At 43.3% G+C, this 15,318-nt stretch overlaps 1 protein-coding gene across 1 annotated transcript in view; it reads left to right on the forward strand.

The window, feature by feature from the left end:
* BACE2 (beta-secretase 2) overlaps window positions 1–15,318 on the forward strand; it is a 52,673-nt gene that overhangs the window by 18,734 nt on the left and 18,621 nt on the right. Inside the window, exons 2-5 of the mRNA XM_086883997.1 lie at window positions 4,835–4,923; window positions 11,818–12,034; window positions 13,209–13,337; window positions 14,554–14,688. Of these exons, the coding sequence (XP_086740123.1) occupies window positions 4,835–4,923; window positions 11,818–12,034; window positions 13,209–13,337; window positions 14,554–14,688 (570 nt within the window). The remainder of the gene's footprint in view (window positions 1–4,834; window positions 4,924–11,817; window positions 12,035–13,208; window positions 13,338–14,553; window positions 14,689–15,318) is intronic.

Raw genomic sequence — 15,318 nt, forward strand, 5'->3', positions numbered from 1 at the left:
TGCCATATCCACATGGTTTTTTAACAGTTCTTGGGATGATGACTTTTCCACTTCCCTGGTCAAGTGCTTTGCAACAATTTCCAAGGAAAATTTTTCCCTAATATCCAGCCTAAACCTACCCTGGTGCAGCTTGAGGCCATTCCCTCTCATCCTGCCACTTGTTATCTGTGAGAAAAGACTGACACCAACTCACTCCTTTCAAGTAGTTGTAGAAAGTTACCCTGTCCAGTGGTGGAACTTTATTGCTTGACCCAAAAGGATTGTTCAGACCTGTGAACTTGGAAAAAAACAAATGCAGTGGATTTTTCTGTGGACCAATCTTTTTGTGGGGATGAAGAAGAATATCCCTAGTTCAGTGTGACAGGTTTGCAGGCAAGCACTAGGATTGCACACCTGGAAAAGGCTCTGGGTTCCAAATCATGCAGACACCTGCTTCAAAGAAATCCATTTGGCACTTTCAGCCTGTGGGATTTGTTTTGTATAATTTTCTGGAAGCTACCAAAACCTCCCAACCTCAAATAGGGAAGAGAAACTTCTACAAAGCCTGAGCAGGGCAGGAAAGAGACAACTTCTGTCCCAGCTAAGGGATACGAGAAACAAAAAAAAAAAAAAAAAAAAAAAAGAATGATTGCTGCTCTCACTTTCCCTCGAAAATGTAAAGGAATTCACTTTCTGAATGTGTGGTGGGTAACTGCAAATTGTTTTATGCCAGGCAGTTAAATGAGGCATGAATAACAACCAGTCTAGTGTGGATGTGTCACACTGACATCACCTGCTGTACCAGGGCAGGTGCCTGAACCACAGACAGCCAAAGCTTTGCTGAGTGGGAAAAAGATAACACATCAACAGGCATTTTTTGATTTATTCCTGATAGCAAAATACAACAATGTTTAGCAATGGAAGGTTTAAAAATATTAAAGACATAGTGGTAAGGTAAATTATTGAAGCTGAGTGGAACACAGTAAGTGCTATTTCATGCTGGTCCTGAACCAAGGACTGGAAAGTTTAAGGGATCCTTGAAGTATTGACAAAGTGTTTGACTTCCAGTTGAAAGAAATCATTAGGACTGGGGATTTTTTTAGTGTCTCTACCCCTTCAGAGTAGAAAAAGTGTAAAATGCACAACCTCTGAGGCTTTGGCTTTCAGTGTTCGTGACTTTGAGTAAACACGTTTGGATTAGTTTCTTTTTATAACCACAAATTAATGGCATGTAGATAGTGTCAGATTCCCTCTGTGAGTTTCTCATGGCAGAGGTGGATGTTCCTGCCTTGCTTAAGGTAAAATAGGGATCTTTATGAGCCTCCTGTTAATAATAACAACACCATTTGCATATAGGAAATGCAGACAGCAAAATAATCTCCAGGTACTTTTCTAGGTGCAGATTTCATGTCCCACAGCTCTGGTTAAGGTGACCTTCAGGGCAAAGAAACAATTTTGTGCATTTGCTCTCAGTTTCTGTTGTGTAGGTCTGAAATTGTACTTGGAAAGCATGAAAAAAAACCCCAAAAAACCAAACCACTAAAAAATAAAAAAAAAAAGTCTTTGCTTCTTCCAAAAGCAAAAGGAAAGTGGTTTTTCATTCGTTTTAATGCTAATATCTGATCTAAACACACTTTGTCAGTTTGAAGCCATTCCCTGGCTCCTGGCCCTGCATCCCTTGGCAATTGTCTCTCTCCAGCTTTCCTGGGGCTCCTTCAGGCCCTGCAAGGCCACCCTGAGCTCAGCCCAAAGCTTCTCCTGGCCAGGCTGAACAATGGCAGCTGGGCCAGCCTTTGCTGCCAGCAGAGCTGCTCCATCCCTCTGCTCATCCTGGAGCCTCCTCTGGGCTCTCTCCAGCAGCTCCAGCTGCTCCCTGGGCTGGGCCCAGGGCTGGGGCAGCTCTGCAGGTGGGGTCTCACCTGAGCAGGGCACAGGGACAAACCCCTCACCTCTGTCCACGCTGCTCTGGATGCAGCCAAGGACACATTTGCCTTTCTGGGCTGCAAGGTGACATTTCCAAGGGCAGGTCCAACCTCTGACCCACCAGTTCATCCCCAGGTCCTTCTCAGCAGGGCTGCTCTCCATGGCTGGGTAAGGATGGACAGCCCTGGTCCATGGCTCCTTCAGTGGCCACCTTGGGACTCTCCAGAGCTTTCCCAAAGCTGTCCCAGCTCTGGGAGCCTGCTGGGCAGCGTGGAGTGGAGCAGTGGAGACACCATCAAAGTGGCTCTTAATGAGACGCGAGGGCACTGAGGAAAATTCAGAGCCGAAGGGTAGCCGGGAGAGAAAGGGAACTCAGTAAGTTATACCCACCCCAAAATGAGCTGCTGATCACTGGAGCTATTGTGAGCACTACAATAAATCAGTGTCTGCCCCTGCATCTCATTATGCACAGAGATGTGGATGGAGAATGTCAGCATCAATGGCATCTGTCATGTGAGCGCTGCCGTGGCCGAGTGGGCTGGAGCTCGCATGGTCAGCCAGCTTTGTGCTTTCCCTCCTTCTTTCTGGGGAATTATCTGTTTTCTCCTGGAAATCTTGATTTGCTCCGTCCTGTGGGTAGTAAATTTGCCCTTTCCCTCGATGGTTTGTGGGTTCAGTGATGATAACATTGTATTTAAGGTGCGGGGGTAAAATACCTTTCGTGTGTGTCATATTTAGTGATTTTTGGTTTGGTTTTTTTTTCCTCCTCCGTGTATGGTGCCATGCATATCACAGAGGCTAAGGCAACACCTACATGTATTTATGCTGATCTATAGTGCCCATTGCTCAAACATCACAGGCTGCCTGAAAGGCTAATTAATTCAAGCCCTGCAGCACCCCTTTGAGGCAAATTTTGTCGGTCCTGATAGATGCACATCTCTTTGTTGTTTATTTTTAATATGATTTCTATGCCAGAGAAGGGGGAGAAGTGAATAGTTTGTACTTTGCTAGGTAGTTGAAAAAATGTTAGGCTTTTGCTATCATTGAAATGAAGTATGTAGCAAACTTTGGATTTTTATTGCAGTGCCTCAGAGGTTCTTATTTTCTTTTAAAGCCTCAGCTCCTGGAGCCAAGTGAACTTGTGGATGTCCTTTTGTTCTTAGATGTCTCTGTCTAGCTCATGTGGTTACAAAATAAATTTTAATGTATTGTCTTTGCTTAATCTAAAATCTGGGATGCAGCGAGGCACTTGGCTAAGGTTGTTGGTTTGTTTCTTTTTAGTCTTAAAATTTCTGCAAGATTAGGGCTGGGAATACCAATGACAGAGTGTGCCTCCAGTTCAGAAGAGATTCTCAGAAATTGCTGGTTGGTTTTGTATTCTTGTTTAAATTTCAGAGTTCCTCAGTCCCATACTATATTAAAAGGGTGAAAGGAGGGTAACCATCACCTCCCTCCTCCTCTATGAGCAAACTAAAGATGTTTTTAAACATTGACTCACACTTTTGGTCTATGCTCAGTCTTATTAGAGAAGGATTCAGCACATATTTTTCAAATGCTTTATCCTCCTTTGTGTTTACATTCATTTCTGAGCTCAGCCCTTCTTCTCCACTTCCTTTATCAACACCAAGCTTGTTTCCCTGATCAGGTTCTCTCTTGGCCTCCCCACATCCCCTTCCCTTTGTAGATCCCAAGCCACATCACATCTTAAGGAGTGATGGGGACTACCAAAGGGGCTGGTTTGAGCTGGCTTTAAGCCATGGGCAACCAGATCTTCATGTCTCGCTCCCTCCTGCAGGAAAATTCTTAATTCTTTAATATTTTTCTGGGGAACAGGTGTTTTAAGCCAGTTTGAGACTGTGTTGTCACCAAAAGAGGGAATCAGCCTTTTCTGGTTTCCACTCCTAAATACCCATTTGAGTAGCTGTCTGATATGGCAGATTGCAATTTTTTCTTGGTATCTGGGGGTGAGGAACCTGATCTGATTTACATCCCAGCCCTGTGGCTTTGCCAGAGAGGCCTGGGAAGCATCCAGCCAAGAGCAGGGGAGAAGTGTGACCATGACTTTTGGTAGCAGCAGAATCTCTGACTGACTTAAATTTACCATTTAATGGCCCTGTACCTGATGGAGTTTCCAGGTGCCACTGAAAGAAGTGATCCTGCATGTGGCTGCAGTTTCCTTCAGCTGTGATGCACCAGCCTGGTTACCTGAGCTAGATGGGGAAAGGACAGGTCTTGTTTTGTCCATGTGAAAATTTTCAGCCTAAATCACCCTCCCAATTAACCAAACAAGTGGCCCCCTCTTAGACCACCTTTCAATGGCGGTGCTAATCCTCATTTTTAAAGGTGGTAAAGGCTGTGGAAGCTGCTCAGGATGAGCTGGGCATGGCTCCTGTGTTTTCCAATCCACCAGGCAGCTGTGTGCTTCTGCTTATTTCTGTCCAGAGCTGCACTCAGCCCCTACCGTGAGATCTCACGAGCTCTAAGACAAACAGGGCTCTAAGCAGTCCATAATTCAGTCTGTGTCCTGGACAGGTTGCCAACACTCATGGGTTGGGCCGAAAGAAATTTGAGATGATCAGGAATTCATCTGCTGTGCAAATGTGGGCTTAGGCCAAAAAGGAATTTGAGATGATCAGGAATTCATCTGCTGTGCAAATGTGGGCTTGGCGGGTTTTCCCCCTTCCAGGAACAGGACTATTTTAACTCATTTCAGCATGATCAGCTGTTTTGGATGGGCTGCAGCAGCAATCTCCCCAAAAGTGACACTAAATTTATTACTCAGAGCAGTGCTCACCATGATTTTAAAACTGGAGGCAGTTTAGACAAAAGCTGTGATTTTTTTTTTTGTTGTTGTTGTTGTTCATTTGTTTAATTGGATATGCAAATCACCTCTCCTGTCTTTTCTCTCTCTTTTTTTTTTTCTTTTTGGCAGTTAAATATTCTGGTTGACACTGGGAGCAGCAATTTTGCTGTAGCAGGTGTGCCTGATGCTGATGTCACATCCTACTTCAATCCTGAGCTGTAAGTACCTGTTCTGCACCCATGGTGGAAATTAGGGGGGGTCTCTTGATTCCTGGCTCCTCCATGCAAGACAGGATGATAAGGCAGCTCCTGGGGCTCCTGTGACATCCCATGGGAGTGGGATGTTGGTTGCTGGTGGGAATTTTGGCAAAATCCTACCTGACACCGTGAGCAGCCCCACACAGCTGAGCTCTGAGTGAACATCAGCAGCGCTAATTAGAACTGGAGAAAAGAGAAGCTGATTACAGGGTAAAAATTGTTTGCAAAATCACACCAATTTCAGCCAATTTCTTACCTGAATAGACTTGCAAGGAATTAAAAGTTTCAATCTGCCTTGCCTTTGTTTGAAAACAAAAAATTAAAAGCCGGTAATTGTATCAGTTACTTGACATTTCATCCAGAAGCAAAATTACTTAGTCAAAACCTAATTTGTTGTTCAGTTTGGCCACAGGCCTCAATCAGTCAGGGATCTGGACAGACCCTGATGAATCTGGTTATTCATAAAATACAACTTGGTGGTTCTGGTGTTTGTTATGCACTCAATTTTTTGTGTTTAGCATAAGCTGACATTAATCACAGCTCAGCTTTGTCTGTCTGAATCACGCTTGCTCTTTTTCTTCCTTCCTTTCTGCCTTTCTCTAGTTTCAATTATTTCAGGTAAAATTCTCCAAAATGCAGTGTCTATCTTTAGCTGAAGCATATGGATAAAAATGCTAAGAGTGCTGGGAAACTGGAGAGTATCACCTTTCTCACTACCTCATCTGTGTTTTAACATGGGGTTTTACACTTTTTTTCCAATCAGATGCACTGGGGATGGAGGGAAATCTGTTATTTCCATGCTGCTTACTAGAGTAGCCTCACCTCCTGTCTTATCTTTAGATGTTAATGGAGGTATTTCACATCATGCTGATATGATGCAGGTCTGGAAAATCGGGAATTTGCACTTGGTAGCTATTTCTGCACTACTGCAGGCTTTTCCCTGCCTGCCAGCTATCCCCTTCCATAGGCAGTGGCTAGAGAAAACTTAATTGCAAGAATTAAAAGCACAAGCATTCTTTCTCCCTTGTCTCTTAATTGATGTTATTGAGGCTGGAAGGACAAGGCCTCTCTCATTAGAAACAGCAACAGCAGAGCTTGTGTGTGGAGAAAGACAGACTGAAATCATGTGAAGGTTACAGCCTCTGATCGGTGTTCTCCGTGGATGCTGTGTTTTGAGAACTTTGATATAAGGCTAATAATGAAACCTTGAAGTGCAGGCCCTGAAGAGTTAGTTAAGGGTGCTTTGTGAAATTACTCAAAATCAAGTCATTACAGTCCAGAGCAATTGCAGCAAGAGTTTCTGGTTTGGGTTGCACTCCTGGAGCCCTGCAGCGTGCTCAGAATACAAACATTAGCAGACTCCTGGGTACACCATGCTTCTTCCATTTTAAATATTGTAACTACACTTAAATAAATAAATTGGAGGGATCCTGGCCCCAGTGAAATCAGGTAGATACTCAAAAAATGTTGGTTGCAGGAAAGCTCTGTGTGTCACACATCCCAAATGAGCTGGGGCTGTCACCAGAGCAGGTGAGCCATGGCTGAGGCCAGCCAAGTCCTGTGCACCCCCGAGGATGGAGAATCCATACTTTGTCCAGGCAGAGTGTTCCAGTGCCATGCCACAGTCTCCTGAGGAAGAAATATTCCCTGTTGTCCAACCTGAACCTCAAAAAATGTGACTCATGGCTGTGACAGTCAGCATGTCAGCTGCTCCCTTCAGTGCTGATCAAATCTGCAAATCTGAGTGTGCAGTCTGTCCTTCACACAGGCTCTTGATGAAGACCTTCACAGAACCACGGAATTATTTAGGTTGGGAAAAACCTCCAAGACCATTGAGTCCAAGCTGTGACCACTCCCCACCTTGTCACCAGCCCAGAGAACACCCAGGCCTTCCTTGGACACCTCCACCACCTCCCTGGGCAGCCTGTTCCAATGTTTAACAAGCCTTCCCATGATGAAATTCCTCCTGGTGTCCAGCCTGAGCCCCTCTTAGCACAGCTTGATGCTGTGTCCTCTCATCCTGTTGCTGTTGCATGGGAGAAGAGAGTGACTCTCACCTGGCTGCACCTTCCTGCCAGGGACTTGTCAAGAGTGAGAAAGTCTCTCCTGAGCCTCCTTTTCTCCAGGCTCTGGGACAGTTTTTCCTCCACTCACAACCCCTGGGGCTCTGTGCTTGTCACAAGGCCGTGGCTGTTTTGGAGCCAGGGGTGCAGCTCATCTTCAGCCCACACCAGGGATGGTTTGTTCAGCCCCACATCCTCAGCTTCCAAATGGGAATGCCATGGGAGGCGGTGTCTGAAGCCTGACTGAAGCCAAGATGTGCCACAGGCACTGTCCTCTTCATCTGTGCATCCAGCTGTGCTGCAGGAGGCAGTGAGATTGGTCAGGTGTGATGTGCCTGTGAAATCCCTCCTAGAGTGTCTGTGCCTGCACGACTGTCCTTCACCTGCTTGGAAACAGATTCCAGGAGGTTTTATTTGAGACTTTTCCTGACTGGAGGTGAAGCCCAGTCACCTCTGCTTCCTCGGGTGCTGGTCTCTTTTTGAGACTGGCCTTAAGACAGACTTTTCCCAGCAGTCAGAACACCTTCCCTGGCACTGTGGTTTAAACCCCGATGGCAGCTCAGCCCCACACAGCCACTCACTCACCCCTCCACCATAACCCCAAACATTTCCCCCTGCTTCCCCCAGCTGTATATGCTGAGCATGGCACCGTGGTGTGGGATATCCCTGGGGATATCCCTGGGGTCAGCTGTCCTGGCTGTGTCCCCTCCCAAATCCTCGTGCACACCACGCCTGGCGGTAGCAGGGTGGGCTGAGAGGGGAAAAAAGGCCTCAGCTCTGTGCAAGAGCTGCCCAGCAATGACAAAAACATCTCTGTGCTTCAAGTCTGTTTTCAGCACAAGCCCAGAACACAGCCTGTGCTAGCTACTGTGAAGAAAATTAACTCTGTCCCCAGCCCAAAGCAGCGCACTGGGTTGTCATGATTTTGCAGGAATGGTAAACAGGGGCATTGATATCACATCAGCTGGATCTGTAAAATTACCCAAGAGCGACCTTTGCCCACGTGTAAATGAGAAAAACGACCTATGGGCACTTTTCTTCCTTCCTAGGAGGAACACTTAAGATTAGATAAAGGGGTTATCTCTCATCTGGTAATCACTCCTGCAGTTTTTCCCTATATTGCCGTGGAGTGCTTCCGACGTCTTAAACTGCAAGTTGAAAACAAGGGGAAAGAAAGATTAGCAATTTGTTAAATTAATGGGTTATGAGTTATAGATGTGTGCTCATTAGAATATTCATGTTGTGTTGGAGAGAGTGATGGGTCTTAATTTCCTGATGCCACACTCTTAATTTAATTTTATTCATATGATCAAAATCAGAAATTGAATGCATGATTCTTTTTGGATTGAAATTGAGGGGGGTGCACGGGAAAGGCATTATCTTTGTTTCAAAGGACCCAGGGAGTGTGTTTTTCTGTAAGAGCCCTCCTGGAGCAACTCCAGAACTAACTTGTTAAATGATGTTGTGTATCATATAATCTATGTGATACAATCCTGCTGTTTAATTATCTGGCTCTTTTTGTGCAGAGCGAGTAAAGCTGTTACCACGCACTCTTTCACAACCTGGGCTTTTGAGTGGCTCTGACAAACCTTTGCTGTGAAAAGTTCTGACTTTGCTGTGATAATCATGCTCTGTAAGTCACCACGATCTATGAGGTTTTGCAAAACGACCTGATTTGTCCTGAACTGAAAAGAAATCACGGTGTTTGTTTCTCGTGCTGTTCAAAATAACAGGTAGTTTTGTTGAGTACTCTACTTATGATGAAAGAGCTACTTAAACAGACATATAAAGAAATTTTTACACTTGAACCCAAGTGATCAGTGATGGCTCTGCAGCAGTATGTAAATCTGACTTGCTCAGGGCTTTCAGTATTCAGGAGCAGTATTCAGTTTTATTTCAGTAAATAAATAAAAAGTACTACTGCCTCACCATCTGAAGGTTCAAAAGCAAGCTGCTCAGGAGTTGATCTTTCCAAGAGATATGGAGGTAATAGAAATACAGGCCATAAATTGAGGTAATACAATAAGTTATATAGCACCAAACAAAAGAAATCGCTGCTTTTGCAGTGTGATCCTGCGAGGTTGGTTGTGTGTACTGGACAGGTTGTGGTTCGGGGTGAATTATAAACTTTTTTGTGGAAGCCCTGCAGCTTAGATGAGACTTTCTTGGTTAGGAATCAATAATTTCTGCTGTATTTTCACATTTGCTTTGTCTTAAAGTTGTTTGGCGAGGCCGGTGTTACAGGGCTCCCTGCATGTGGTGGATTTGCTGTTGCCACTTTGAGCTTGCTGCAAAGGGATGGTGACATGAGAAATGAGATTTTGGTTGTGTTCCCTTGGGTGCTGTGGGCTGGTAATGAGGATTAGCTCTGCAAGAGAAAGTTACCCCATTGCTGGTTTGCTCAGCTGGGGCTTGAGATCTGTTTGAGGTTTGAGGACCAAGTTTCTGGTGGCTGCTGTGGGGAGAAGATAGGAATGGGAAGGAGAGGGAGAAGGGACTAGGGTTACTACAGCACCATGATCTAGGAGCCCTTATTCCTTGCCTCTGGCTAAGATACACTTTGTCCTGCTGGAAGAGGTGAATTTTTTCTTTTCTCATCGCAGCCAAAGCAGCTTGTTTGTAATTTTCTTTTCTCTGCTGTGTGTGTTTGTTTTAAAACACTCGGCCCATGAATTACAACAAGTCTCTAGTTTTGACCTCCAGAGTTTTCTTCCTTTAGATCAGCGAGGTGGAAAGGTGAAAAAAAACCAGAGTGGCTAATCACCTGCAAGAGGGGGCAGGAAGTGGTTTTGCAGAACAGAATATAATTTACTGCAAGATCCCTTCCCACGTTACCAGTTTTGCTCCTTGAAGGAAGTAATAAAGTCTTTCTTCAATATGACATCTGTGAACTTTACAAATGAGATGAGTGTCTTCATATCCATTTCTACAGGTGGGGAAGCCGAGGCACAAATGGTGAGGAAGGGACTTGCCTTGCATTTCCCCAGGAAAGGTCACCAGCTGTGCTGGAAAATGAATCCAGTCTTTCTGTGTCCCGGTCCACAGCTCAATCCATCAGGCTCTTCCTGCTTCTGGAAGAGGAGCTGGGTGCTGCTGCTGTTCTAGTCATGCACTGCTTGTATTTGCAGATTTGCTTCGCTTTATTCTCCCAGCGCTCAATTTTCTCTCTGATTTCAGATATTTCCTCTTCTGCTGCTCAGCCAGACACTTTTCTACATGAAGAACCCTGTATTTCCCCTTTCATTTCCTGCCCCCCAGTTTCCCTCATGCTGCTAATTATTCAGACTCTATTTTGATTTATAAAATGTACTGCCAGTGGCACTGAGGTGTTCTGAAGACCCTGCCTGAGCAGAGATGTTCCTTTGTGTGTCATACAAATGCAGAATTACACAGGAGCAGTGGAAGTGATCAGATGCAGGTAATAACAGTGTCTCTGGAATCCCCTGCATTTTGAAATATTATCTCATGTATTTCTGCTGATTTAGATGTTAACCCTTGAAGGGCTAGGCCTTGGGAGTGTCAAGAGCCGCTTAGGGTTAGAGCCTGCCCCCTTCCCTTCCTCAGTGAGGAAGAGTCAGTTCCATGGTCCATATGGCCAAAGTGTCCCTCAGGAGAAAGTGTTTGAATTACAGCATTTGTCCACGTTGCCATCTGAAGTTTGTTCCTCACAATAACAAAAATCACCCCAAATTCATGCTGGTGAGCTCAGGCACAAAGGCCTGTGGAGCCACTTCATGTGTCTGCTAGATTAAAGCAGGATTGATCAAAGTATCTGCACCTGATAAACCCTTGCACTTTCTATCGCTCTACACACATGTAAAGATGCTGTTATAAATTTATTTTATGGGGTTTTTTTTCCCCCTTTAATTTACTTTCCAAAAAGCTATGAAAAGTCTCTTGAGATGAACTGAGTGTGGTCATCTGCCTCTCCAAAAGGGGAAGCTGTGTGCCAAGGAGAGGACCCAGAGTAAATTGTGGGGGTCTAGAACTTTTGTAGCTCCTCAGTAGAGATGTGGGTGGGATATTATTACAATAGGTATGGATTAGACATCTTTAAAATGAAAAATCTACTGAAGATTTTGCTAATGTTTTTGTTAAGCCTTTTTTAAACAGGATTCAGTTCCTTCCTTTGCTTACCATACTCCACTGCTACTTTGCCATTGCTTCCCTGATCTAGAAAAATTTTGTTCCTTTCCTCCTCCAAGTCAGTAAATCATTTGTTAATAATATTAAATTCTACTTACTTCCTCACAGATAGGCCAAACTGCAGATTTAGGAAACCTCTGTCTTACTGCTAATGCTCACAATAATATTCCAATTTACTCAAAACTGATCTTTTAGGAATATTAATGAGGAATTAGTCTACAGCTATTCAGTTAGCTTGGCATTTCAATTTTAGATTTGAATTCAGCAGCTTTCCATTTTCTAGTGGCATTTACTGAATTCCTTCTCCAGTTAAAAGAGTGTTGCTCCTGTGGAGCAGTCTGAGTCAGGGACACTGCCCTAGGTGACATGATACCTTAGATTATTTATTTTATAAAGAAAACACATTGTGAAGATTTGAGTTATTGATGGCTTCTGGATAAAAATAAGACCTTGAATTTTGTTTGTTTTTTTTTTTTTAATTTCTGCTTCTTCCTGATTTTACAAGCAGTACGAATACATATTTTTCATACTTAATTTACTTTTTTTTTTCCCCCCCTCTCTCTGGGCACAATTGAGCTCGAATATATTCTGCTGTCTTGCACAGTAAATGAAGAGTGGTGCCTCAGTGTGTCCTTTCCTTTCAAAGGTCGAGCACATACAGATCTCAAGGGGTTGAGGTGACAGTGAAGTACAGCCAAGGCAGCTGGACAGGAGTGCTGGGCACAGATGTCATCACCATGCCCAAGGGACTCTACGGCAGCTACACCATCAACATTGCCACCATCCTGGAGTCAGAGAACTTCTTCCTGCCAGGGGTTAAATGGCACGGGATCCTTGGTCTTGCCTACGATGCCTTAGCCAAGGTAAAGCATCCCTGCTCCTCTGATTGTCTCCTCACAAGGACAGGAAATAGAAATGTTAGGCTCCACCCTTCCAGCCACCCTTTCCTACGGATCTTCTGTCTTTGTTGCAGAAAGGATAAATGGGGTTGTGATGGTACCACAGTCCCACGTGAGGGTTTTTGATTTTCTGCTGACAGAAATGCTGATTTTAGCTCCTCTGGAATGAATGAGCTTTTACAGAGCTTGTAGAACCAGAGTGTGGTTGTGGGATGTGTGTGGAGGGAGGCATCAGAGCTCTGAGGATAACTTCTCCAAACTGGTCCAAGGCAAAGCCCTTGGCAGTTCATTCTTGCACATTCTCCATTTATCAAGTAAAAGTTGAGGTGGATGGATAATTTCAGCACAAATATTAGCTACAGGATTTCCAGGAACATAGAACCAAGCACATCCTGCTCCTCTGGAGGCAGGAAATTCAGGTAGAAGATTCAATTAAAACCTGAAATTTACAGTCCACACTGTATAACCTTAAAATCTAAAACTGGAAACGTGATTGGAAAACTACAAAGTTACAATTTTCAGCCTTCACATCCCAAAGTGAGTTCTACCTAGACAGAACAAACGATTCAGCACTGCCTGACGAGTCTGCTTTATTCCAGAGCCGTGTGGGAGTTTTTATTGACTTCATGGGCTGTCAGTGGGAAGGGAAAAGGGAAGGGAAGGGAGGAGTTACAATTCAATAGTGTTGAAAAACTGAAAATCTTGACTTTAAAATCCTGCTTTTTTAACTATGGAAAGGTGTGAAAGGCAAGGTATGTTTGAGTGTTCTAAAAACACAAAGCCTTTTCCAAAGAGAAATTATCGGTGAGAGTTTCTGCCTGAAACTGGTGTTTGGGTTTGGAAACTGCAATTGAAAATTACTCCTGTGTTTTAGAGATCTGGTGGCAGCAGTGTTGACATGGGTCAAAAGTAAAAATGTTTTTAAAAACAGCAGAAACAGAAAAATGACAGATATTGGGGTTTTAATGGCTTATTATGTCTAGAACTTTCATCAGCTGCCTGTCAGAAATTCAATTTACTCATGAAAAGTGGTCTTGTTTGAATGATTTGCTGATTTCTGTGAAGAAACTTGCTAATGAACCCTGCAATTCTTTGTTTTTATTTTTTTTTCCCCTGTTTGTTTGTTTTGCTTTTCAAGCCCTCGAGTTCTGTGGAGACATTCTTTGATTCCCTCGTGAGGCAGGCAAAGATCCCCAACATTTTCTCCCTGCAGATGTGTGGTGCTGGACTCCCTGTTTCTGGAAGTGGTACCAACGGAGGTAGTCTTGTGGGTATCTGTCAATAGGAGAGGGAAGATGTATCTTTGTTCATCTCTCTCCCTCTTTTCTCTGACTATCCTGCTTCTGCCAAATTCAGTGTTTAAATATATTTTCATATTTTAAAGATGTTTTCTAATTTTTTTAAAGGAAAGCTAAGCCCCTGGGCGAAATTTGAATGTTATTTATTTTCATTCTCAATTCTTTTTTTTTTTTCTCTCTCTCAAGTTTGAGTAAACTTTTCATCTTTTAACAAAGAAAAACATGAATGTTGTGCTGTTTCCTCAGGGCAGATTCTGCTATATTTCTCAAACTGAGCAGTCCCTTATTCAGCTGATAAATTTGTTCAATCTCATCAAAATGCTACAGTAATTTATTTTTTTTTACATGATGTGAAAAGGGGGAGAGGAATCAAGGGGCTTTTTCTTTTTTTTTTTTTTATTTTGTCAACAACATATTAAAGGGAAAAATCTGTAGATCAGATCTCCTGCTTGCTTTTACTCTGGGAAGTCTTTCCATCATCTTTAGTGGGATCATGAATTGGCCCATGATTCTTCTGGAATTGGGAGATGGAATGACTGTTCCCAAATGATGCTGAAACATCTCAGCACAGGAGCTGATCACAAATACTTATTTTGAAGAGAATTCACATATTGTAAATGTTATTCATACAACTGAAGACCAAGAGAGAAATTTTTTTAGGTTTAATTCAGAGTCAGAAAGTCCACAAATGCTCCCAAGCCATCCTCAGCCTAGGTTTTGATGGAAGCTAACAGTGATGGCAGTGACAGGATGGGATTCCATTTTGGACATGTGTAAGAAAAACTGAAATCTTCTTGGACAGTATTAAAGCTTTTCTGATCTGATAAAGCAGATTTTTCACATGCAAGTTCATTATTCTGCCCCATTTTTATACATTAGATTTCTTCTAACCACTGAAGATACTGTTTTAATTTTAAACAGTGGAGTTTTCATCATAGAATCAGTGTGAGGTTGTAGGTGAAAATGCTGATAATTTGGCCCAGCATGGGTATTCTGTTAAATGTCTAAATGTTTCATACTGCTCTATTATTGACAGAAACCTTGACAGTAAAATCCTAATAAATGATGTTAAATTAAAACCTGGATGCCCCTGAGCATCACAATTAAATATCCCCCTTTTTGTGTGCCCCAAAACCAAACAGGTGGGATTTTAAAGCGTGTGACTTCTTCCCTCCTTTCCCTCAGGTGCTGGGTGGAATTGAGCCGAGTCTGTACAGGGGGGATGTCTGGTACACACCCATCAAAGAGGAGTGGTACTACCAGGTTGAAATCCTCAAACTGGAGGTCGGGGGACAGAACCTGGAGCTGGACTGCAGAGAGGTATCGGCCCTTCTGTGTTCCTCTGGGAAATCCAGGTTTGCCTGAGGAAAAAGCCCCTCCTTGGTCAGTTTTGTCTTGGCAAGCAGATGTGCATGGCAGTCTCCTGAGAACTGAATTAAAGCAATTCTGGTCAAACAAAGGAAATGGGAGATTTTGGATTGGCCCCTGTGGAGCTGTCTAAGCTCACAGCTCATGATGGCAGTGGACAGGTGTCACCCTGGGTTGCTTTCTAAAGATCTCATCCCAGGCTTCCTTTTTTATTTTATGTTTTTGCAATCAACTTTTGGTCTCTTATGGTTGGCAGTTATTATTCCTGATGGATAAGCCTTCTGTTTCTATTAGGAATAATGTTCTGCTGTATCTGGATCAGTCTAATGAGACTGTGCTGTTGCAATTTTTATTCCAAAGCCATTTCATTTTTTCTTTTCTTTTCTTTCCTTTTTTTTTTTTTTTTTTTTTTTTTTTTTTTTTTTGTGGAGGATATATGTGTATGTGTGTGTTTTACCTCTTTCTTACCTTGCTTGTTGCTACTCCTGTTTTGGTTTTAGTTCTGTATTTTTTATGCCCCAATTTCTTTGGACATCCTAATTTCATTTTACTCTCATGCTCTTAGTTGGAGATCAATGGGAC

This window comes from Cyanistes caeruleus, chromosome 3, assembly GCF_971803275.1.
Source record: "Cyanistes caeruleus chromosome 3, bCyaCae1.hap1.1, whole genome shotgun sequence".
NCBI classification, from domain to species: Eukaryota; Metazoa; Chordata; class Aves; order Passeriformes; family Paridae; genus Cyanistes; species Cyanistes caeruleus.